Source organism: Anser anser, assembly GCF_964211835.1.
Source record: "Anser anser genome assembly, chromosome: 1".
Lineage (NCBI taxonomy): Eukaryota > Metazoa > Chordata > Aves > Anseriformes > Anatidae > Anser > Anser anser.
Genome location: NC_139720.1, coordinates 187,667,667 through 187,692,640, shown reverse-complemented (window position 1 = coordinate 187,692,640; position 24,974 = coordinate 187,667,667). Strand labels below are relative to the sequence as shown.

Sequence of the window (24,974 nt, the reverse complement as noted above, 5' to 3'; positions counted from 1 at the left end):
CAATTAAAACATCAGCATGTTATCAGCGCTCTTCTCATCCTAATCCAAAACATAGCACCCTACCAGCTACTAGGAGGAAAATTAACTCTGTCCTAACTGGAACCAGGACACAGACATACATAGTGTCTTTACAAGATCACATGTAATAATACTTCATTTCAGCTCCATATCAGTTCCTTGACTTCCATATGTCAATCTGAGCTCAAGGGAGGCCTTATCCTGGGCTGCTTAGTCTTTAACTGTGCTGAACACCTCCCTTCTCAACAATCTGGTATAGAGTTAGTTGTTATATGTCTCATTGCATCTTTATTTTTTTTAAAGGCATTTCACCTTTATCTCAGTAGAATAGACACTGTATATTGGATGTTTAAATTAATTAAGGTTATAAACAAAAAATAACCAAGAGCTAAGTTTAGAAAAATTACTGTCAGGATATTGGAGGATTTTTTATTTTATTTTTTTATTTTTATTTTTTTGGCTTTGTGCAACAGCTTGTGTGTTGTGTTCCTTCCCTTGCTGCAAAATCAGTACTGTCACAGTTACTTTAAAAAGATTATTTGTGGAATTTTCCAGTACAGAAAACTTTTTTCTTTACATAGTTAGGATTTATACTGAAATGGCAATGCTACTAGCTTACTAGCTTGGGTTGAAGATTGCTTTATGATTCTTTGTCTGCTGTAGAACAGGCAATCTTAATCCAGGGATTTCTTTACTGTTGAATGCTTGAAACTGATATCTATCTTTTCCCTTGACATTTTTCTCTGTCCAGACGAGGGTAATCTGAATAGTGCTATGAATAGGGGCCATTAAATATGAATAGGAAAAAGAAAAGAAAAAAAAAACTTTTCATATATATAGGCATATATATTTTCATATATATATATACAGAGAGACACAAATCTGTGACTGACTCCTGACTCAAGAGTAGAGAGAAGTTTATACATTTTCATGGAAAGTGTACTGCAATTCACTGTAATCTATTCCCACATTTCAGTATTTCTCTTACTTTCAATTACCACCACCCCTGTATCAAGGTCTGTGCAAGGGTTGGCTTCAAATGATGGTGTTTTTAAAGGGACGTGAATTGTACGTGTGAACTAAAGTAAAATGAAAGCAAATATTAACAAAATATACAATCAATTCTGTTGCTTTAGAGTATAAAATGGAGTGTGTTCCACTGTTGATTCTTGCCTATTAAATTGGGAGTTAAGCCGCCAATATTTTAGAGAGATGATGGAATATAATACTGATTTCCTGTTTCTTTGTTTCTTGCTTGTGAGGGTGGTCTTTGAGGTTTCTTTTTTATAACAGCTATAGGGAAGATCATCTTAAAATGGTGTGCAAGTGTTAAATATGTATATTTGGGAGCTATAAGAAAGAAGGTTTGCAGAAGATGCTTTCTCTTAATAGCAGCTCATTTCAAGATAAAATATTTTGTGTACAATCTAGGAATTTGAAGTCATCGTTGCTTACCACAGGGATAGTAGCTGTGACAAGGACTCAAGGATATCGAGTAAGGCAAAAGAAATGCGTTTGAGGAGTTGAAATGATTGTGACCATTGAGAGTAAATTTCCAGACCCCTTGAAATTAGTTTTCCACTTCTTCTACAAACTCTAGAATTTAAATTCACTCTTAATTCATTTAAAACTGCAGCTCTCAATTGTGATCTAAGGACTGCTGGTGTTATATGGACAGCTGTCTACAAAACTCAAACATTTTAAGACAACATTATTGGGTCCGTGGATTAAAAACCAAGATTATATATTTTTCTGTGTGTTCTGTGTATAGTATTAGCATTATGATGTGCATGACTCATGTATGCCATAGTGCAGTGTGGTCTGTAACAATTCTGAGAATCAACAGTGGTACATTGATCCAAAAATTGTGAGCTAGCAATCTAGAGAAAATAGCAACAAGTTAATTCTCGAGGTGCATCCAGCTTCAGAAGAGGAAGGTATATTTAAGAGGATGAGTGTGATATTTTCTGTTCCAAGAGGAAATAAATTAGTTTGTTTCAGCTTGTTCCTCCTTCTGCCAGATTAGGTTTTTCCACTATTTAAATGACAAAAAAAAAAAAAAAGAAAAAAAAAATCTTATTTTTTTAAATATAACCAGTGAAAACTTAAAGATGATTTCCTAGCCCATATTGATAAGAAAGTGCTTCTAACCCAAACTGAAACATAAAAAAATTAACACAGTAATTTAATTGTACACATAGGAATTTGAAGACTAACTCTGTCCTTAGAGCTTAGTAAATCTTTAATTTTTTTTTCTGTGGTTGAAAAGCATTCATGTATCCAGCATGATACTGGTTTAAGTTGAAGAAAAGACACCGAAATGTAATATATATAATGAACTATCTTGTGTTGCTTCAAAGGAAGGAGCATTATGCATGAAGAAACAGTTTACTTTTTGTGATTTATATTTATTTTGTCAAAGCATTTTAAGCCTACTTGCCTCCTCATACAAAGATTAACTACTTTATTACAGTTCAGTTGAATGGTTTGTTGTAAAATGCTCATTTTATTTCTATATAATCAGTGAAAACATTACTTTGGTTTACATTGCTTCATAAAATTGCTCTATGTACTATATAAAATATGTGCATTGGTTTGGAAGAATCGGTGTTTACATGAACTCTGTAATAATACAAGATTTACAGTGCTTCTTTCCTTGTAAGTAGCTATCTCTAGATGTCTTCATTTTCAAATGTTCATGCTGAACTGAAATGCTATGATTTTCTAATTATAAATTAAACAAATGTATAATTCCAAGATACTAATTTGTTTAAATTTTACATTGTATTTTTAGTTAACTTAAATTATTTTCTTTTTCTTTTATTGTTGTGATCTGTTGTCTGTTTTGTCTGTTGCATGTCCAGGGTTCTAAGGTTAGTATTGCTGCTGTAAGTTTCAGTTTTTGCATTTTCAAAAATTTCTTGGTTTTGATCATTTAGTATTTTGACTTTTTTATTATTATTTTCCTATATCACACAGTAGGATGAAATTAGGAATATAGTGGCTGTGTTAACTTCTCCTAACGTGTTTCCCTTCAGTAACTTAATGCATTGTCAAATATGATGCTTACTGTTAGCTAGAAGACAAATGTAGGCGGGTCCATGAGCTAAGTTATAAACGTGGTTCTCAGCAGAAAAAAAATCTTTAGGCCCTGAACTTGTAGTTGTATGGGACACTTGTTACTGCTCTTGAAAGTATGCACAGTAGACATGAGGTGGTGATAAATTCCCTTTTTTAAGGCTTTTTACACTACGCCAATCTAAAATATTGCTAATACCTGACGACAGCTTGATCAACAGTGGAACTTATTTTAAATGTTATTAGAATATTGATGTGCTGTTTTAATAAGGAATACTGATAATACGTTTTGCTTTAAAAAGACCTCCAGTCCTTTAGTTTTGTTTATTTATATATATATATAATTTTATATATAATTTTAGGGAGATTTTTTTAAAGATTTTTTCGATTCAAATTTTTCAAAAATCTTGGTAAAATGCACTAAAATGTATATTTTATAAAATGAATTAATTACATAACTTGCAACATAAAGCAAGAGATATACTGAGAAGGTTTTAAGACCATGATTGATGCAACACTATTAAAGTTTGAGAAAAATCAACAGCAGGCAGCCAGTAGGCTGCTAGCAAACTTGATATTATTTGAAGCATGAGTTCAAACTTCAAGTTTCTGTAACCACATATGATATTTTCTAGAAGACTGTTATGGCTATAGGTTTTTTTAGATCTATTTTCTTTGGATGAATGCTTTTAAAAAAAGATGTTACAGTCTCTTACAAAAAACAGAAACTTATTTTTCCAGAATGTAGGAACACAGCACGCACTAAGAAGGGAAGACCTGACTAAAGAATAGAAGCCAGGAACAGTTATCATTTTACCATTTGTCTGATTTCATTGGGCAGATCAGACAGATGACAGCCCTTCCCAAATCACTCCTATAACCGACATGTTACATCCTTAAGAAAAATTAAATGAAGTGTTATCTATCATTGTGATGAGACATGCCACATTATATCCTACATGTTTAAAAACAGTTTTGTGCTTAATACTGTTTGGCACAGTTTGCATTCCTCATATGTTATAATCTAAGCTATTCTAAAAAGTAACTCTTCAGGAAGGATACTAATTTTTTAGAAATACAGAAATAAAGGATTTTAATTTTTCCTTTTTTTTTTTTTAGTTTCTGAAATGTCCCTAACAGTACAAAAATTGTTGTACATTTTTCATAGATAATTCTAAGCAAGTATATAAAAAGCAGCATATGTGACAAAAGTAATGTTTATTAAAAGTGGCTGAACTCTGTGTTCTAAGAAGCCATGTGCTCTGAAATCTTATTGACAATCAATAAGAATCAGTCACCTGTAGACAATTTTTTAAGTTATTGTTTAAGCGTATAAATGTGGACACAGTCAAGCCAATTTTCAATTTTCAATCAAATTTCAGTCCAATTTTCAATTTTGCATAGCTCCAGAAGTAGAAGTAAGGTTTAGGTGCTTAAGTAGACTTTTTCTTAAATAAACTTAATGTTTGCTCACTCATCTGCACTGTTAGACACCCAAATGCTTTTGAAAACATGATTCTAGACATCTTGGAGAAAAGATTTTTACATTTCAGAAATAATGAGCTCATTCAGCATTCTTCTTTAGATTCCCATTAAGCACTACATTACAGTACAGCACTACATTAGAAAAGAAATGGTCATTCTCTGAGAAATGTAAGTTGCATGCCATATAACTTGTCACATTTTTACTTCCTCCTTGTTGCTGCAGTGAAGGAGTAAACATACTCTCTCCTGATTTACAGGAGAATTTGTACAGTGCTACCAATACAATAGTAAGAATTCCCAGGGAGAATCAATTCACGGAAGCAGGGCAAAACTGTCCAGTTTTTCCCACTCTTACTTGTTTATCTAAAGGAATGTAAAAGCTATATGGACTTTAATTAATATGTTACCTGACAATTTTGTCAGCCTATGGAAGAATGTAAGACTATGTTCTACCCTTACGTACTTTACATTGTTTTACTATCTGACCACACTTTGTCTTTATGTAATTGCTGATAGCTTTCCCATTTATAATAGATTTTTTATCATCTATTAAAACATGTAAACATAAATAATTTTCTCACTCTTCATGTTGTCTTACTTTGAATTTGGATCACAATTTATATTAATGGTAATAATATGAGATTTTTTAAATGTAAAATGTAAAATGTAAATTTTTTCAATGTATTTATCATTAAGTGTAACAATTTAGATTTGTATGTGTATATGCTGCAGTCATTATATTTCAGTTGTGTTCAAGCTGTTTAATTCAATTATCTCCTTTTAAAGACTGAATTGGAAAATATTGAAGTGACACAAGGAATGTCAGCAGAGACAGCAGTAACTTTTCTCAGCCGTCTGATGGCAATGGTTGATGTACTAGTATTTGCCAGTTCTCTAAATTTTAGTGAGATTGAAGCTGAAAAAAACATGTCTTCTGGAGGTCTAATGCGACAGTGCCTGAGGCTTGGTAAGTCTGCAGACAGCGCGTATTAAATAATTACTTACAGATCAGTGAGCTCAAGCTAGATCAAATAGTGACACATGTAGGAAAGGTCCTTGTACTGACTGTGATGTGATGAAATAATAGTATGCTATTGCTGATTTGATGCTGTTTTAAGGTTGATTCAATTAAGACACAAAAATAATAAAATGGCATGTCTGAAATTGTTAATTCCTTTGTAAAAGTTGTATACATTTTTGAGGAGTAAAAATATTAAATAAAAGTAAATGAATAGAGGAAAAATGTTTTTCCTAAAAACTGTTTTGCTGCATGCCAACTGCAAGTTTCCTTATCCAAGGCTCTGTAGATTTGAAGACTGTTTTCAGTCCATGTAAGATAAAAAGCTTGGGATGTGTGTACAGACTGTAGATCTTAATATAAATATTGCAACAGTCTAGCACCTTTCTTCACTATTTACCATTTGCTATATCTTCTTACAATTAATTAGGCAATTTAAAAATTTCTGAATAGTTTGAATTATTCTTTCCAACCTATATCACTTTGTCCTGCTGAACATCTGTCATCTGGCATGATGCTGTTTCTTTAATGTTGTATCTCACATACTTTTTCATCTTTTAAATGCTGAATAATTTTTAGACTGATTTTTGTCCAGTTATTATTCATACCACTCATTAGATCATTGATAATTATACTGCTACTGGTATAATGCTTGTGGTTTATTATCACTGATTAATTTTCATCAAATTCTCAATTAACTCCTACTATTTTCCTCTGCTGTAGCTGTGCATAACTGCACTCAAATTTAAAGTGTTGATAACTGATCAGTAACATATGAGAGCTCCAGTTCAAGGACTAATAACTTTCAAATTTTAATATAGTGAGATAGCAGTTATACATTAGGTTATAACATTAGGTTGTTCAGCTAAAAGAATGAAGTAAGTCACCATTAATGCTTTCCTAGTACCAATGGAGTCCAATGTGATAACTATTGCCGTTACTATTTGGACATGGTTATTGATATATGCAGACTGCTAATTGATATTCTAAAAATAACTATAAGAAAATAACTCTAATGTGTTTAATTTTCATGACTTTTTCAGTTTGTTGTGTGGCTGTGAGAAACTGTTTAGAGTGTCGGCAAAGGCAGAGAGAGAGAGTGAACAAGACTTCGTTAATCAGCAGTAAAGCTCAGGATGCTCTCCAGGGTGTAACTGCAGCAGCAGCAACCAAGGTAATCCAGTCTTCAGTTACCAACAGCACTGACAAGACTGTACCACTGCTTCTATGATCAGAAAGCAATTGTATCTGCCTTCTCAAGTATTTGGGAAAAGCTTGTGCAAAAACTTAATGCAATGGTACACTGGAGCAGTTTTAAAGAGCTTTACCACTCCTGCTTTGTTTTGAAGTTCCCTTCACATCTGTATAGTTTTGTTTGTTTGTTTGTTTGTTTGTGTTTTGTTCTTTTTTTAGTACCTGCATAGCTTTTTTAATTTCTCAAGGCATCTTCAATTTGGATGAAGTCCTGTAATCACATCTGTCAGTGGAACATCTGAGTCCCAGCAACTTCAACATACCATTGCATGTACAACAGAGATCAGTATTTTCTTTCTGACTGAATGAAACCTACTTAATATACAATTTCAACATCATTAACACATTGCTTTTTTTTTTTAACTTGTTAATAGCTTTGAGTCCTTAAACTAAAATCCTGAAGAATTTAGTGTAGCCTGTGACATAACTAAAATATGGCATTTTAGCTAACATAACAGATTCATGTTTTTTTGGTACTATATTTTCATTAGGAACTTTAGTGTTTTTTGTTCTCTAATGCCTCTTCCAGACAGCATTTACAAAATCAGCTACATTCACATTATTATTTTATTAAATCTCACAAAAGGCATTATATTTTCCACTTTATCACATTCAGTGCAAAGCAAATCAGTATAACGATGCTTTTAGGTGTTTAGGCATAATTTGCAATATATTGTCATTTTTTAAACAAAGAGTAGTACTGTATGTCTTTGTAATAATAAGAATTATACTGTGAATAATCTGTAAATCTCTCAGTAAAATGAAAAGAAAATGATTTTTGAAAATATTTCTGCTCATGGTTTTTAAATTTAACATGTATTAGACAATTTATTGTACTGCTATGAAACAACTATAATCAGAAATCATCTTTTGTGTGCATATTATTGTTTAACTCTGCAAAAAGATACAGTTGTTCTGATGTAGTGGGATGATGTAATAATTTAAATATTTAGGACAATAATTCAAACTTTGTTTTATGTAGAAGCCTTGTCTGAGTGAAAAGTACATTGTTAGTATAATGAAAGTACACTGTATAATAAAAGTATATTGTTAGTAGAAGAGCATCTAAGATTAACAGTGATATCTAAAAATGTATCAAATTAAGGTTCTAACACAAATGCTTTAAATTTCCCAAGATATTTGGCGAAAAAAATTCTCATGACTGTTTTATTTGTAGACTCCCCTTGAAAATGTCCCTGGCAATCTTTCTCCTATAAAAGACCCTGATCGGCTTCTTCAGGATGTTGATATTAATCGTCTACGAGCAGTTGTTTTTCGTGATGTGGTGAGTAATATGTGCTGTAATTCTAGAAAATCATCACTTCCGTTTTCAAACAATTTTTGGTTGTTCTCGAATTTAAAATATCTTTCAAGTGTCACACGATATATATTATCAGCAAACCATCTGCTCATGGCTTTTTAACTGCCAGCCACTTTCTGCACTTTAAAATTGCAGAATCATAGAATGGTTTAGGTTGGAAGGGCCCTTAAAGTTCATCTAATTCCTGCCATGGGTAGGAACACCTTCCACTAGACCAGGTTGCTCAAAGCCCCATCCAACCTGGCCTTGAACACCTCCAGGGATGAGGAATCCACAGCTTCTCTGGGCTACCTGTTCCAGTGCCTCATCACCCTCAGAGGAACGAATTTCTTCGTAACGTCTAATCTAAACCTCCTCTCTTTTAATTTAAAGCAATTCCTTCCTTGTCCTATCACAATACCCCTTGACAGAGTCTCTCCCCAGTTTTCTTGTAGGCCCCCCTGTAGGTACTGGAAGGCTGTGGTAAGGTCTCCCTGGAGGCTTCTCTTCTCCAAGTTGAACAACCCCAACTCTCTCAGCCTGTCTCCATAGGAGAGGTGCTCCAGCCCTCTGATCATCCTCATGGCCCTCCACTGGACTCACTCTAACAGGACTATGTCCTTCTTGTGCTAGGGACCCTAGAGCTGAATGCAGTGCTCCAGGTGGGGTCTCACTGGAGCAGAAAGGAGGAGAACCACCTCCCTCACCATGCTGGCCACGCAGCTTTAGATGCAGCCCAGGAAAAGGGTTGCAGCTTTCTGGGCTGCAAGCACACATTGCCAGCTCATGTTGAGCTTTTCGACAACCAACACCCCCAGGTCCTTTTCCTCAGGGCTGCTTTCAATCTATTCTTTACCCAGCCTGAATTTGTGCTTGATCATATTGATAAACCATTTCAGATTAGTACATAATTTTGTTTTACAGTCAGACTTGATCATATATTAGCCAAATACTCACAATCAGAATAAATCAGTTATGTCCTGAATTAAAACTGTATTAATAAAAGTGTCAGTTATTTGTCCAACCATTGTAGGTGGAAGAATTATTATATTTATTGCAGAGATGCAACAAATTGATTAAAAAAAAAAAAGTAAATTTTTACTTCGTCTAAATATATGTATCATATATGTATAAATATATATATAAATGTTTTTGACATGTCTGCAACTGGTTTTACAGTAAAACTACTCTACAATATCATTTTTGAAAGCACTGCAATAGGAATTATTATTATATATGTGCAAATATATATTTTAGGTTTAAACTTCTCCAGCTTAGGTTTGAGTGGATTGAAAAAATGAATGTAGGAATAGTTTTAAATGAAGAAAGTACAATGAGAAACAAAAGCATTTATCTGTTAGAGTGATCTGATCTGATCATCTTTAAAGGCCAAGGTTGAAGCTGGGTGATGATCTTCTCTCACCTACTCTTTCCTTACGTAGAGGAGAAGAGAGTAGTGGAAGCAGATTCTGAAATTTCTATGAAAGAACTAGTAAGAGGATTTACAGTTATTTTAAGTGTTGCAGTGACATGCAACCAAATTAAACACACAGAAAAATATGGAAAGCAAGCCCTGGATTTGTGATAGAAAATGGGTACCTGTGGAATTGAGACAAATTGAAACTACTATAGGAGCAAATAGAGGCTGAAGTCTTAATTCTACCATGCTTGGTTTTATGCCACAATAATAATAAAAGAGATGTCAGTTGAAATACAGCAAACTAGGCTCAATCAGGGCCATATCCAAGCAATTGGTAGTGGCCATAGAACAGCAGACTACACGGGGTGGGAGGAAAATAAAGGCAGCAAAGTTGTTTTGGTCTTGGTATTTACCTTAGAGCCCTAGAAAATGAGTGTTTCTGCTGATAATCCTGTTGAAGAAGTCGGAATATATGAACTGGGATTTATTGCTGGAAGGAAAACAATGGTCATAAACCTCCTGCTTTTATGTGTTGCCACAAGTTGTTAGTGCCTGCTTATCATCCAGTGTTAGTTAGAAAAACATCAGCAAGCTTAGTATTCCCTCTCAGTAGTATTCCCCCCTTAACTTCTTGCAGCAGGACCTTTTGGATTCTCATCTTTGGGGCATCAAAAGTAAGTTGCCATTACTGTTAAGAAGAATTGAAAGCACTCTTAGAGCAGAATCAAGCCTCTACTCTGAAATGCCCATTGACTTCACAGGCTTGAAGATTTGTGTAGTTTCCAAATTACCTTTAAGATTAAGTACTTAATAAATGTTGTGTACATACTACTTCAGTGAAAATCCATTAAATCTTCTAGTTAATCCCTTTGCTACTATGTTAACAGATGTAACATTTCAGAAGGGCATTATTTATAAAGCTTTGAGATGATCTTGAGTGAAAATTCCATGGAAACGTCCAGTATTATAGATCTGTTCCTTTCTCTCTAACACAGGACGACAGCAAACAGGCTCAGTTCTTAGCTTTGGCAGTAGTCTACTTTATTTCAGTTCTGATGGTCTCCAAATACCGTGATATTCTAGAACCACAACGAGAAACTGCAAGATCTGGGAGCCAGGCAGGTAGAAATATCAGACAAGAAATAAATTCACCAACAAGTACAGGTACCTTTGTTTTCTTTAAATGTTATTTTTCATTTTCATATGTAGATTTTTTAGAACTGTAATTATCTCAGTACAAAGTACTTCTAGTGAGTAGTTTAAAATTCTAATAGGAAATTACATGGTACTTTCTCTAAAATAATTTTAATGTACATTGGCAGATTTCACTTATTCTGTGCATTTGCTTATAGGGTATAATTCTCATTTTTGTATTGTTTTTTATGCTTTTGTTTCTTTCATTTGAATATAATTGAAAAGAAACAGTGTGTCTGATGGGGCTAAAGCTGTAAAGTACAAGACAATTGATCAGCACAACTTTCTTAGGCTATTATTTGTTAGTAAGAGCAGATATCTTTATACAATGAAACATATAAACAGCAAACACAGCTCTTCGCCCATGTAAACTCTTTTAGTTTAAATTAGGAGGTTTGTGAAAAGGTGGTGGTGGAGGACTCCTTTTTGGAGTCCTGCTGTGTTGGTGCCTACGTTTGAAAGCCTAAGGAAAGATTATAAGAAAAAGGAAGCATTTCCGTTACCTTCTTTGAACTGCTTGTGATTTTTTTTTTTTAATAGTAGTAGTATTTTTCACTGGCATGTGTCCTTCAGCCTGAGAGGGAGGGAGCCTGTTAGCTGTCAGAGCCCATCAGAAATTAGGAATCCAAACTTTACCCCACTTTGTTTCAAATTCTTTATACTGTCAATTCAGTAGGTTTTTCAAGTCCCACTGGATTGTTTACAACTGTACCTTCTGTGTTAAAAGAGCTGAAAACAGTAACTGAACTTGTCCGTGAAGCTCTTCATGTATGTTTTTTGTCTTGTATTGAATTTTAATTACTTCATTTATGGAGTTTCTGATTTTCATTCTTCATAGAATGTATGTTCCAATTTGTGTCACATTTGCATTTAGTCATTATCTTCTATTTCATCATTATGCTTTAATTTATCATTTATATATCACTTCTGAAGTTCATGTGCTTAGGGGCTTCCCATTTCAAATATAATACATGAACATGGTCAATTATGAGAAATCATATTTTTTGTGCCTTTCCGGTTATATGTTATTGTCCTGCACTAAAAAGCTGCTAGTTTCAGTGAACTATTTCACTCATGATTGTCGTGTGTGTGCATATATATATGTGTGTCTTTTTTTCCCACGATTGTTGCTCTTGAAGTGCCCAAATAGGTGTGCTGTTTCCTATCTCTTGATACAGAACTTGTTTTCTTCCTTTAGAAATGCACTTTATGTTGATAATACCATATTTGCATGTTTCAATGAGATAGGACTTCTGTCATGGATCCACAGTGGACCAGGCCACACATGAATACTAGCTGGCTCACATTTGATTCCATGATTTTCTCCACAGTTGTGGTCATACCATCTATCCCTCACCCAAGTTTGAACCATGGATTCCTTGCCAAGTTAATTCCTGAGCAGAGCTTTGCCCACTCATTTTACAAAGGTAATATTAACATCATCTCCTAACCTGTTTGGGTGTTCTTATTTAATGTAATGTAATACAAGAACTAACTGTGATGTAATTGTTGATAAATAAGTATACGCCTCAGGTTACATGGAGATCAGACCTGATGACACCTTTAAAACTTTAACTTCCTGCCTACATTTCTCTAGGAAATCTCCTTCCCAATTTTACTATCACTTCTTAACTTTACTTACTATGAAATAAATTTTATAAAAGATCAGTCAGGAGGAGGGAATGGATGTCAAAAATTCTAAATGCTTTTGGTTTGTGGTTATTCTACTACAATATTAGGCCCATAAAGTCAGGCCTATTTTTAAAAAATATTGCATACCATATAAAGTATGTAGTATTTTTGTAGTGTTCCCTTTCCCCATATATTTTCCTGTTATCTTTCCTTCCTTTCTTGCTTTTTTTTTTCTTGCCTTCTTGATGGTATGTAAACCTTTGATATTGTATGTACTGTGAATTATTTTATGCATGTTAGTTAATGTGCTGTGCTGTGCTTTTCTTGAAAGAGACCACTTTTGTGACCAGAACAGCTATTACATGTTTTGGGCCTGCTTTTGTTTGTTTGTTTGTTTGTTTTAATAGTTATAATATAATGTAGAGAAAATGTTTTTCAGATGCCATTATTTGAAAAAATAGGGTTACCCAAGTGTAATTTTAGCCAAATTTGCATGTACATTTCCCCATTTATTTGCATGTACTATAATGTGAATACAGAAATATAGGTTAAAAAACACGATGAAAATGTCATTGGTATAATTTTGCAAAATCTCAATGAGTAAAAAGTTTGATTTATAGAAAGCTGAAGAGATTAAAAACTTTCTGTATATAAATAATAGAAATAGTTAACTTCTTTCTTTGCTAATAATGTAACGTTATATTTATCAAATCCTGTTCTGGGAATATTATGTTAAAATTTTTATTAGATCAACTTAAAAAATCACTATGTTTATCTTACATTTCTTAAATTTCCATGTGTGCATGTAAGTATATTATAAAGTGTTTTAAATTCTAACAACTAGCAATCAAGGGTTTATGATTTTAATTAAAAAGTCTATTGTCTGCCATCTGAAGAAAAGAAATAAAATAAAAATATATATTTTCTGTCATTGAATTTGCTGATATAATATTCTTTGTTGTTACACTGTTGTGTTCAGTCCAGCATTGATTTTAAAAGAAAAGCGGGTCGGGGGGAGGGATCATTTGCTCTTAGTTCAGAAGAGTACTACAGTGTTGCATAGTGCTAGAGAATAAAACCCTGGAACAATTAGATCTTCCTTTCTCATCTCCTTTTGTCTTTAGAGCACATTTTTGTGTAGCAGGCATAGATATTTTCCTTTTAAACACCTTTTGCTTGAAAAATGGGGAATGGTTAGACTGCCTCAAAACTTACATTTAATTAAAAATATTTTTTAATTTAATACAATAAAAGAAATTATGCAAAATAAGTGAGATTATGTTGCTATTTGTATATTGCTTGACATTTGAAATAATGGATGTCAAAAGGAGTGGAAAAACAAATAGTTTTTCTTATCCATACAAAATAAAATGTACATAACAAAACCAGAAAAAAAAAACTAAAAAGAAGTCTTTTAAAAATGGAGCCAGATGTACAAAATCACCAAAATATTTCAGATAAAGAATTTTTTTTAAGAGAAGTGTCCTCTACTATTGTCCATAGTATTTGCTTTACCTCAAGTACAATATAGTTTTATTTTGATTTGTTCTTTTAATAGTTCAGTAGAGCTACAGTAATAGTGTAAGTGAGATACAGAAGAAACTGTAATGAAGAAATTGGCTTTAGAAACAAATTATTCAATACAGGAAATTTTATCTGTAGCTATTTAAATTTATTTCTTGATATTTTCTCTTATACCTAACTGCATCAACATCTCTAATCTGCATATTCATACATTAGAGAAGAGTGTTTCTGCTTTTTAAATTCTGAAGTCAGTTACTCAGTTTTGAAGGACATGAGCAGGAACTGAAAATAAATAAAAAAAAAATGCCAACACTGTCAGAAGAGGCTTAAAGTCAAAACCTGTTTTGTCATTTCAAGAATTTTTCATTCCAGTGACTTAGCCAATCAGTTTCATTTTAGTGATCTGACATGCTTCCAGATTTTGGCGGCAAACATATAACATATTAATAATATTTTATATTTTAAGATATTTTAACATATTATAGCATGATTAAATTTAACATTTAAAAGTCAATATAAGTTTTTAAAGCACAATCCTATTTATTATAAAATGGATAAAAATTCAGTTGTCACATGGAAATAAAGCCTCTATATTTTATTCATTCTGCATGACATTAATTGGATGTAAAGGGTGTGTTCTTTGACAGTCCAATTCAATACAAATTGTGTCGTCATTGCATTATTGTTAGAATGGTACAAGAGTTCTTTGGAACAGATCTCTGTGAATTTAGGGAGAATGATTGGCTGCTTGAAAGAAATTTTTTTAGTAGATGGAATTTAATTATCTGACCAAAAAACTTGTGGGATGAGTAAAATACGAATAGGTATATTATTGGTATTTAAATAAGATACTAATTTTCTTCTTAGTGATGCTTCTTTTTTTTACTTTGCATATGGCATAATCTTTTATTAAAATATATTTAAGGATGTATGAGATCCTACTTATCTCAGGCGCATTACAGTATGTGATTGTTGTATGCTTCTTACAAGTAACTGCAGCTGGTGTCAAGTGCAGTTTCTAGGAATTCTAAACATCATTGACCTTGATATGAAATTTTCCAGCTCTCATCATTTAAATATGTTGACCTTTTCCCAGTTTATTGATGATATTATATATTAATAAAATTTAGTTTTTAAATAAAATAGTTTAAAATGTGCTTCACAGGGAAATATATTATACCTGTACTTATAATTGCTTGTAGTCAGTAAAATAAATTTTAAATTTTTTTAATTTTTTTTTTGCTGTGAACCAAGTATTGTTCACAAGCTATATGTTATCTTACGGTGTTTAAAGGAGAAAGAACACACCAAGGAAGAGGAAGAAAAAGGTAAACCAATGGTGTCCATTATACCATTGTGTCATTGTATTAAATGGTGTCCATTTAGCAATAAAAATGTTTTTTTCTTTATTCTGCTGTATTTTTTTCTTTCTAAGCTCACCATGGGAAGGATAAACTTGTCTCTATCTGTAGATTTACTCTTTGCCATATATTGGTCACAAGTGCTTTCATTTCTCCTACTAGTTTCTGATAAATATGAAGGGTCTGCAGTATTTCTAAAATAATCTGTGCTTAGTCTGACAAAGCAGAACTTGTAAAATCAAAAGAAATTTCACTCTTTTCTATTTAGATCATATACAGGATTCATAAAGAGGCGAAAGAAACCCTCCTTAGCTCATATGATTTAACTTCATAACTTTAGAGTTTTAAAAGGGGAGAAGATATGATAGTTTTCTATGACATCAAAAATCTTAAATAGAACTAAATTCAGCTCCAGAGCTTTAAAAAGCACCTTGACGTGTAGTATTAATCTTCATAAAGGTATCATGGCATAGCTCAGGAAGTTTTATGAACCAGCTTGTAAGTCTGCTACATCAAGGCTTATTCCACTTGCTGCTTCAAGTGTCAGGTACTGAGAAATTCCTTCGGGTACATCAACAAAGAAAAAGACATAAAATATACACACACACTACTGTTGGCTTATTTATTCTATGCAACATCTTCATACCTCATGTTATTCATGGCTGGATGCCAATCACATAAGTGAAGAGCTCATCTGATTCAAATGCTGACAGTTTGGCAAGATTTCAGTCAAAGACAAATGCTTGTAAGGATACTCTGGAGAAAACTTAGTCTTGCTCATCTTTTCAAAGATACAATGCTTGTTTACTACTCCTCCGTGAAGTTCAGAAACAGTTAAGACAAATCTTGGGCAACAGAATGTCTCCTGAAAGACAGAAGTTGACTTATTGGCAAACCTTTCTTCCTTTGTGCTCTACAGCTTCCTAATATTGTGAAGTCAGGTGAATCTGGTTAGAGAATCCTGAATGTGCAGTACAATTCAATCATCTATTCTACAATAATTTATTATCACAGTCTCAGATAAAAAAGTAGATTAGTGTTCTTTTGCATCTGGAGAGTATCTGAGCAACACAGTCCAATAAAAGTAAATGTTGTCAGACTTCTTTCTGTTCACAATACCAAAGAATTAGAATAAATTATGCTTTTGGAATGTCAGATAGATCAGTTTTTCTGAAATTGTGAAGGTTTCAAAATGGAGTCTTTGGATTGAGAATTATTGAAATGCAAGAGCCTGTAGAGTGACCTAAAATGTTTCTTGGCCTAGAGACTTTTTGGTTCATCAGATTTCAATTGACTGGGATGAAGATAAACTCCATAATTAAAATATGGAGTTAGAAAAAAATTGATATAGCACTAAAGTATCTTTGCCAGAAAGGGAGAGTTATTTTCACCTGACTATTCAAAGGTGATAGAAAACTTACTTTATCATTCTCAGTATGTCAAGTGGCTGTGGGTATTGTAGTATGACTAAAAGCTCTGTACTAGATTTTCAATTTGTATTTAGGAATCATCAGTCATATAATTTGTACTTTCTGGAAAACGTTTCTCTTTTTCCATTGTTATTATTTTTGTCTCCCCTCAAGCAGTCCTAAGTGAATTGTCCCGTGGTTGTTTCTCTGGTTGAAAGTCTGGGAGACCTTATCTGATTGTAGAAACTTCATCTGTTGAACAATTATCTAATATAGTACCTATTTCATCATGTGAAGCTTCTTCATGTATTGGTGTTTTGAGAGGGGAAAAAGAGCTAATGGAAATCTGCCACACTTAGCCAGCAGACCACAAACACTGTGGTCAGGTACATAACTGAGATCCCACATATAACAAGGCAACTATGATCTAAATGTTGCAATAACATTTTACAAATTTTCTCTACTGGAGTGGTGTAGCCAGTGAATTCTGTAACCCCCCTGAAAAGAATCTGTTCATGCCTGTGCACTTGAGTAGTATATTAAGTACAGAAGCTCTGTTTTTTTTAATTAAATTTCTCACATGGGAGGACTTAAAAGACAGTTGGCTGGTGCTTTTGCTCAGTTGATCAGCATTTGTTACCAAAGCTCTCACTAGGGAGAGCTGAACATACTACATTTCTTGTAGAAGCATTTACTTAGGTTGTCCATGTTTGAAGAAATTGCTCTGCTCGATTTATTATAAATTTGCACTATTTTAAAAGCTATAAAATACGTATTAAGTGAGGTAAAACATTTATTTGTTTTTAGGTATTCCAGCCTCCTTTTTTGCCTGCTAAGTGCTTATGATCCTTGAAGGACACTATTCATTGCAGCCCGATGCTCTAACAAACTCACTTTCAAAAATCTTTGGCTTTCATCTTTAGTGATAATTTCATGTGTTGTATTTGCTTGAGAAACAGTGTTAGAGCTTAATCTTTACTCTTGCTACTGCTGAGGAATGATTTCAAGTTCCTTGAAAAGTTTCCTTTCAAACTCAGTAGGTTGAAGGTAGTCCCAGTATGCAAAGCTACTTCCTGTGGAAGGCAGACAAGCTCCTTCTGTTTTATTTTACAAGCAAGTACACTAAATTAACTTTAATGTCAGAGGAGGTTCAGGTCTGTGTAGGAAGGTTATCAAGACTCTGACTTCTGACTTAATGGCACAGTGGAACTTGCCAGTTCCTGGAGCCATTTTAAGATAAAATTGTAGTGGTTGAGACATCCTTAGCAGTCTTTACCTCTGTCCCTTTAGTCAACAAGAGCTACCAAATTCTACTCTTTCACAAGTAGTGAATTTAGTGTAGAATGCTAAAATCTGTATTTCTGGAATAGTAGCAACTTAAATAGCTTAGAAGACATTGTTTTGTTCTCGGTTATTTTATCTGATTTTTCCCAAAATTGTTATGAAAATATCTCTGTTATGTCTGGAAGGTGTGGAAGTCAAGACTGAAACACTGGGAGTAGCCCTTTCTCTTACTAGATAGAGGGTAATCGGTGTATATTTCGAGAGCAGAAATATCAAATTGGTGGAATAAGCCTATGAAAAAATAGATGAGTGTTGTGTCTTCTGTTAAAAGCAGCTAAACAGCCTTATATAAAACCAAATAACCTCTTTAAGGTATGGCTATGAATTTGAAGTAGTTTTCGTTATGGTGGGCAGGAACAGTAGGATGAATTTTCTCATTTCTGGTCATTATTAAAGCTATGCTTGCTTACACTGAAGGGTTATTATATTGTTTCAACAGTACTTGCATCTCCACATCTCCAGCAGTGGAAAGGTGTGAATGATCTTTTTTTTGCACATTAAATGGGAGCCTATAAATTCCTAAACACACAATTAATACTACACAAATAATGGAAAGATATTTTCAGTCAAAAAAATGACGTTACCACTTAACATTATTCAGGAGTGTTTTGGAAATGAAAGTGTTGCAACAGTTCAAATTGCCTTATATCATATTGTGCAGAGAACATTGGTGTGTCACTTATCACAACACTTTATCAAAATTGGATTGGCTTTTCATCTCCTTTGATATTGCTGTCTGTATTTTTCCCAAACACTGTAAATGAACAGATTTTTAAAGGTATGTGCTGTGGATGGACTGAAAGCTATAGATTTTTTTCTTGATAGAAGTAAATATATTAAGAAGTTGCAGAAATTGCTTTTTCTTCTGAGGCAAGTAAAGCATCTTTTTTCTGATTGCTGAGTATTGTCCATTGCTATACCATTATTTGTATTCCTAGTGTAGTAGCATACAGATTTACAGCCTATTTTTAAAATACCTCTTTTGCAAAAGGACAGCAGTCTAACTACACAAACTGGGCTAAGGGACTAATTTATATTGCTTCTCCCAATATCTTTGCCTCCACAAAGCCCTGATAAAATCTGTGGCTCCATCTTCCTCAGAATATAGTTGTCCATATGCTTTCAAGAAGTTGAGTTAAATGTTATAAGGGAAATGAATGATAATCATGTGAATGATAAAAAATTGATTTTCTGCATGCTGCTCCAGATTACTATATTGCTTTCCTGATTATATAAAATATATGCCACCTATTCTAACTGCCTCTGAGAGGAAGTATATTTTGAGATCTTGGTGTAATAATAAATACATTTTGATCAAATATTTATTACCCTTCACCCTCTACTTAAGGGATCAAAAGATACATATAGTTCATTATTAATTAATCAATCATTACATACCCATGAAGCAATTGTAATTTATATTGGTTTTGGTCAAATAACATTAACACTTTGATTTGTTTGTACAAATTACAGATGTTTTAAAAGTTCTTTTATTTTTTTCCTAAGTTTTTCTATATTTCTTAATATAATGCTTTTAGTATAAGTTTCATCATGTCTATGGAATATTTTATTCTTCACTTATTTTTTGTGACTGGATTTTGTAACCTATGTGACAGATTTTTTGTTGTTATTAGTTTTGCAATAAATGTCTAAACAAAATTATCAGCTTTCCCATAGTGAGTCAGAAATACAGATATTATCATAGATAACTACCGGCTCATCTATTTTTTCTTTTAAAATTGTAAGAAAGGAGGGTAGAAACCTGTAATATCCAACAGAGTGAGAATCACAATTTTCTTCTTTCTGTCCACCATTCTGCCATGTTCACTTAGTGTCTGTTCCTCTGATCCTTTTTTCCCCTAATTTCTTCACAGATAGTCTTTCATTATGTGTGTGCTTTTTGAGTTTACACAAGACAAAAATAAAATAGAATCTGACAAAAACTAGGGAAATTCACCTACAAAAATTCAAACATGCTATCATACTGTTCCTGATTTGCATTTGTTTTTTCTTTCAAATGCAAGCAACTTATTTACTCGAAAATTGATATATCTTTATTACAGGTTTACATTTTCTTAAATTTATTTTTTCTTATGACTTTTGTATTTAATTGCCTTAGTTAGCTTTGGCCTGAATAGTTGTGGGGTCATTGAAATTTTGTTTGGTAACCAGGTAATCAGTCAGACTGATGTACACGTTTATTGAGCACTGAGTGAAGGAGGTTTTGTTAGTAAGGAAGGTGATAGTAAGACAGAATCAAGACTTTGATTAAAGACATTGCCTAAACAGATCAAGAGTTATAAGTCTTAAGTGACTCTTTTAATACTCTTTATTTGATCAAGGTAGAAGGAGCTGCTATGTATGCCTGCCTGAGTCCAGAATTGATTGGGGGGTGGAAGGTGGAGTGGAAATTAAGACTTCTGAGGAATTTAAGCAAACAGAATTAATTTCCAGTGAGCAAAAGGAGAAGACATGGACTTACAAGTGTCCATTTGAGAAGCTGGCTGATGACAACTCTGTTCTCTTCCATACAGGCTCTTCATCACTTACCGATCTTGAATCCCCCACCCTGTCACTTCTCCATTTCTCTCCCATTTCAGAGCCTTTTTGTTCTGCAAATGAATGCTGCAAAATACAAGTCGCTGTTAGTCAGATAACCTTGCACCAGAAATAACAGAATTCCATGAAGTACATTAGTGGGACATGGCCAAATTTGCCCATTAATGTGTAGTAGTTACATGAAGAGTAGTACTGTCTAGGCTGCTGAAAGGAGTGCACATTACATGGTTAGGCCAGGACCAGGAGGACAGAGAACTTATTCTGTACTCTGTGATAACTTCCACGTAGAAATAGAAATGCCAATAGGACCAAAGTTACTGAGCAGATATAGAACAGCTTGGCATGCTAATGTTCTTTTTAGTGTGATCTTTACTGTTGTGCCTCAGCTTCTGAGTACATTTCCATTGCAATTCCATTTTTGGTTATTCCTTTCATTGTAATTTTATATCAGACCCTTATTACTCTTTGATTCCATCCTCATATTTATTTTTTTAATTTCTGTATAACTGTGCTGCTTCTCATAAGTGAAAACTAGTAGATCAGTATTGCTAGGAGGAACTTTTTCACCATCTCTTTATAGCCTAGAGCTTAGCCATTGAAGAGTTGACCCTACCACCTATGGGGGAAACTGTAATATCACTGCCTTGTTGGCTTGAAAGCTTTTGAGCCTGGGATGTATGCTGTCTTTAAAAATGTAGAATACTACGGAGGGGTCTGTAAAATACAGGTAATAAGGTTATAATTAGTGTCTTAGAATATCTGTACAGAAAACAACACATACATTTTCCAGTGCATGTGCAGACTGAAAAATGGCAGGAACTCATACTAATATTGATCCCGAAGCTTCCATTACCAAATCTTGCTATATTGCAAAAAATTGACAATGGTTAGGATAATGCAACTTTCAAATAGATTTCCTCAGGAGGTGGAAACTAACATATTCAGACATATTGTAAGTGGTTAAAAATAATGATTTTCTTCTTTTTTTTCTTTTTTATTTGGAAAATTTTCAGCTAATTTTTGTCTAGGTGTGTTTTTTAATCAAATGAAGAGAAAAAAAGACCATAGAAATATGTGCACATTTTCTCCATTTTTTTAAAGTAATAAAGATTAAAAACAGAATATTTTATGGTGTCATTTTTTTTATAATGGCAAAATCTTATGTTTGCTACAAACATGAAGTGTCTCATTATTTAGGTAATAAACATGGTGGGGGGTTGCATTTTTTTTAGGTATTTAGAAGCAGTACAAGAACTATTTAGGTAAACAAAAAGTTAAAACAATTTCAGTACACTTCATAAATCACAAGCAAACAAGATATTTTAGGGAAAGAGTGTGATGGGTGAGGTTACCAGATATACAACATGTCATTTAGTTACCTTAAGCCCATATTTTTCCCATAATGTCGTAGACGAACTCATTAGTTACAATGAAAAACAGTAAAGAGGAGGCATCTGGCTTCCAACTGCCTGTTTCTGACAGGGTTAAGATCACTAGATCTAGTAATGTTTCTGCTTTGTCTACTGACATGGCCTAGTGCTGTGGAAAACTGATGAGGTTTGCTGAAAATTTACAAGCTTACTGTCAGAATGTTATAACATAGACAGATGTAATCAGTTATATTTTTGCTTCTGTTCATGTTTAAAACTATCATTTTGCTAAGTTGTTTGAGTATTTAGAATTTTTATGAAAGCATACATTACAGGTTTAAGATTTTTACAGAATAACAATGTGAAGCGGTGTTCAGTACTGATTCTTTATTTCTGAAGCGTGTAGGCTACAGAAGTGCTTTGACACAGAACAAATGAGGAATAAAACTTGTGGATATGCACTGTTGCAACTAAAATTGGTTGTTTTCTGTGACCCATTCTCAGGAGCTTAAAGTTTACCTATAATAGTACCAATAATAATGCTGATGCAGAAGGTTTTTATGTCTTTTCAGACATATTTTTTTCTGAATTTCACAAAAACCAACTCACTAGTATTCTTATTTTAAAGACAATTAATAATCAGTTTTATCTATTCTGAATTTATTTTGTTTTGATTTACAAAAAATAAATTTGACAAATTTTTGTTCATTTGGCTTGCTTTATGTTTTGAAAAATAAGAGTTAATGCTTTGGATATCAGCAGTTTTTAGAAGATTACCATTTGTGGTGATACATCAGACTAAGCTTAATTGACTTAGTGCAGTATATTAATATTCACTGCAGTTATTAATATACATTAATATTCACTGCAGTTCTTAATACACACTGGAGACACAATAAGAAAAGTGCAAATACAAGTCTGGTTTCTGCGGAAATGAAGTATCGTTGCACTTATCTTCATGTAGAATAACTTCTCTTGTTATTTGTATTCTTAAATCATTTTAATTAGTTGTTATGGATTGTATGGAATGTCATATCTAAATTCTATATCCACAAATTTAATTTTCCTTCCACTTTTGACTTCAAATGGTGCAATTCTCTTGGGTCTTTTGTAATCCGTTGTTCCCAAATGAGAATAAGAAACCTGCTGAGTAATTAAGGTAACTCCTATTTATACCATATGGAAATTAGTTCTGTTTTTTGAACCTGCTACTCTGACTGGAAGGATATTCTAGAACCTTAATTCCATACTGATGGCTGTCACTTCCCAAACAAAATTTATTCATAGTGGATTTGCATTCAGTTTATCTCATGCCAACTCTTCCATTTAACTTAAATCCTTTTTCCAGATTTTGTATCCTAAAAATATATGTATAATAGCTGTTGTATACCCTCTCAGTAGTAATTTGGCCAGACTATATCAGCCAAACTCCTTTTTTTTTTTCTGCAAGAATACACCACTTTTTTATGTGAGAATGTGTCTCTATGGTGGCATTTCATCTTCCTCAAATACAGCTATGTATACAGTATTCCACAATGAAACTACCAAAGCCTTTTCTAATGCCTTTAATACTGAACTGTTTCAGGACTTTTTTTTTTTTTTGGTTCTTTTCTATTTTTTTATAAAAGTTTGGAATCATGTTTGCCTTTTCCATCACATCATTGTATTGGTCACTAGTTACCCAGGGGTTGATGTGTCCAGGTCCTTCTTTTCGGCCATTTCCAGTTGCTGAATTCCAGTTGTTACAGGAACCTTTGTGTTAGTCACTGAATGCATAGCTTTGACCTATTTAATTTAATTTGCCCTTCTACCTTAATTCCTTTTGTTCATGAGTTTTACCTTACAACTTTGTCATCAGTAAGTTGCACTAGAGTGTACCTACTTTTCTTCCTGAAATCGTGATTAAAGTTTTAAACAAGATAGCTTCCATGGTTGTTTCCCTCTGATACTTTTTCTTTTGAAACTACTTGATGGCTCCTTCTTACCCAGTTTCTTTTTTCACCTTCTATTAATTTCCAGTTTCTCCACACTAAAGTAAAATCATTTGTGACACCCAAGGTTTGCTGAAATTGACTATTTGGGCCATATTTTCTTTGACCAATAACTATTAAGGAAGCTCTTAGTTTAGTCTTTCAGCAAAGCCATTTTGTAATCTGTCTTATTCCACACCATTACTATTCTTTACTCCAAAATAAATTCTGAAATCTTGCTTACTGTTGAAGTCTTGTAGTTGTCCAGATCTTTCTTTTTCCCTTTCTTAAAAGGAAAAACTACATTTGATATTCTCCAGTCATATGTCGCTGTCTCCACTTACATCTGGGAAAAATACTTTCTATTAGACCAGTAATTTCATAGATTCTTTCTTTCAAAATTGGCTTGGAGTCAGTCAATTCCCATGATTTCAATACATTTAAATAATTCTGGTTTAGTTAGAACATTTGAATTTTGTCGTGGTTTAGCCTTGGCAGGCAGATAACTGCCACCCAGCTCTTTGCTCACTCTCCCCAGGTGGGATAGGGGAGAGAATCGGAAAGGTAAAAAGTTGAGATAGGGACAGTTTACTAGGTAAAGCAAAAGCCATGCACGCAAGCAAAGCAAAACAAGGAATTCATTTACTACTTCCCATCAGCAGGCAGACCACATCCAGGAAAGCAGGGTTCATCGCGCATAATGGTTTCTTGGGAAGACAAATGCCATCACTCTGAAAATATCGCCCTTCTTCCTTCTTTACACCAACTTTTATTTCTGAGCATGACATTGTATGGTGTGGAATATCCTTTTTGGTCAGTATGGGTCAGCTGTCTTGCCTGTGTCCCCTCCCAGCTCTTCATGCTCCCCCAGCCTCCTCACTGGCATGTCAGCACAAGGACCAGAACAGTCCTTGGCTCCGTGTGAGCAGTGCTCTGCAACAAAAAACATCAGTGTGTTATCTCCACTATTTTCATCAAAAATACAAAACACAGCATCATGTGAGCCTCTACAAAGGAAATTAACTCTGTAGCTGCAAA

General features: G+C 33.5%; 1 protein-coding gene and 1 long non-coding RNA gene across 22 annotated transcripts in view; one reads left to right on the top strand and one right to left on the bottom strand.

The window, feature by feature from the left end:
• Positions 1-24,974, top strand: part of NBEA (neurobeachin) — a 520,716-nt gene that overhangs the window by 177,782 nt on the left and 317,960 nt on the right. For 7 of the 11 annotated variants that reach the window (XM_083801108.1, XM_083801109.1, XM_083801106.1 and 4 more), the window contains 6 exons: positions 2,883-2,906; positions 5,368-5,548; positions 6,643-6,773; positions 8,031-8,138; positions 10,569-10,737; positions 12,099-12,194. In XM_083801108.1, the coding sequence (XP_083657234.1) occupies positions 2,883-2,906; positions 5,368-5,548; positions 6,643-6,773; positions 8,031-8,138; positions 10,569-10,737; positions 12,099-12,194 (709 nt within the window). The remainder of the gene's footprint in view (positions 1-2,882; positions 2,907-5,367; positions 5,549-6,642; positions 6,774-8,030; positions 8,139-10,568; positions 10,738-12,098; positions 12,195-24,974) is intronic. The other 4 variants (XM_083801105.1, XM_083801107.1, XM_083801110.1 and 1 more) reach the window with 2 other exon arrangements.
• Positions 1-24,974, bottom strand: part of LOC310882993 — an 83,317-nt gene that overhangs the window by 4,898 nt on the left and 53,445 nt on the right. For 2 of the 11 annotated variants that reach the window (XR_014573269.1, XR_014573272.1), the window contains 3 exons: positions 20,520-24,869; positions 15,715-16,149; positions 9,987-10,063 (listed from right to left, as the gene is read on the bottom strand). This is a non-coding gene — a long non-coding RNA (uncharacterized lncRNA). Of the gene's footprint in view, positions 1-2; positions 2,054-9,986; positions 10,064-15,714; positions 16,150-19,799; positions 24,870-24,974 lie in introns of those variants that run through there. The other 9 variants (XR_014573266.1, XR_014573270.1, XR_014573275.1 and 6 more) reach the window with 9 other exon arrangements.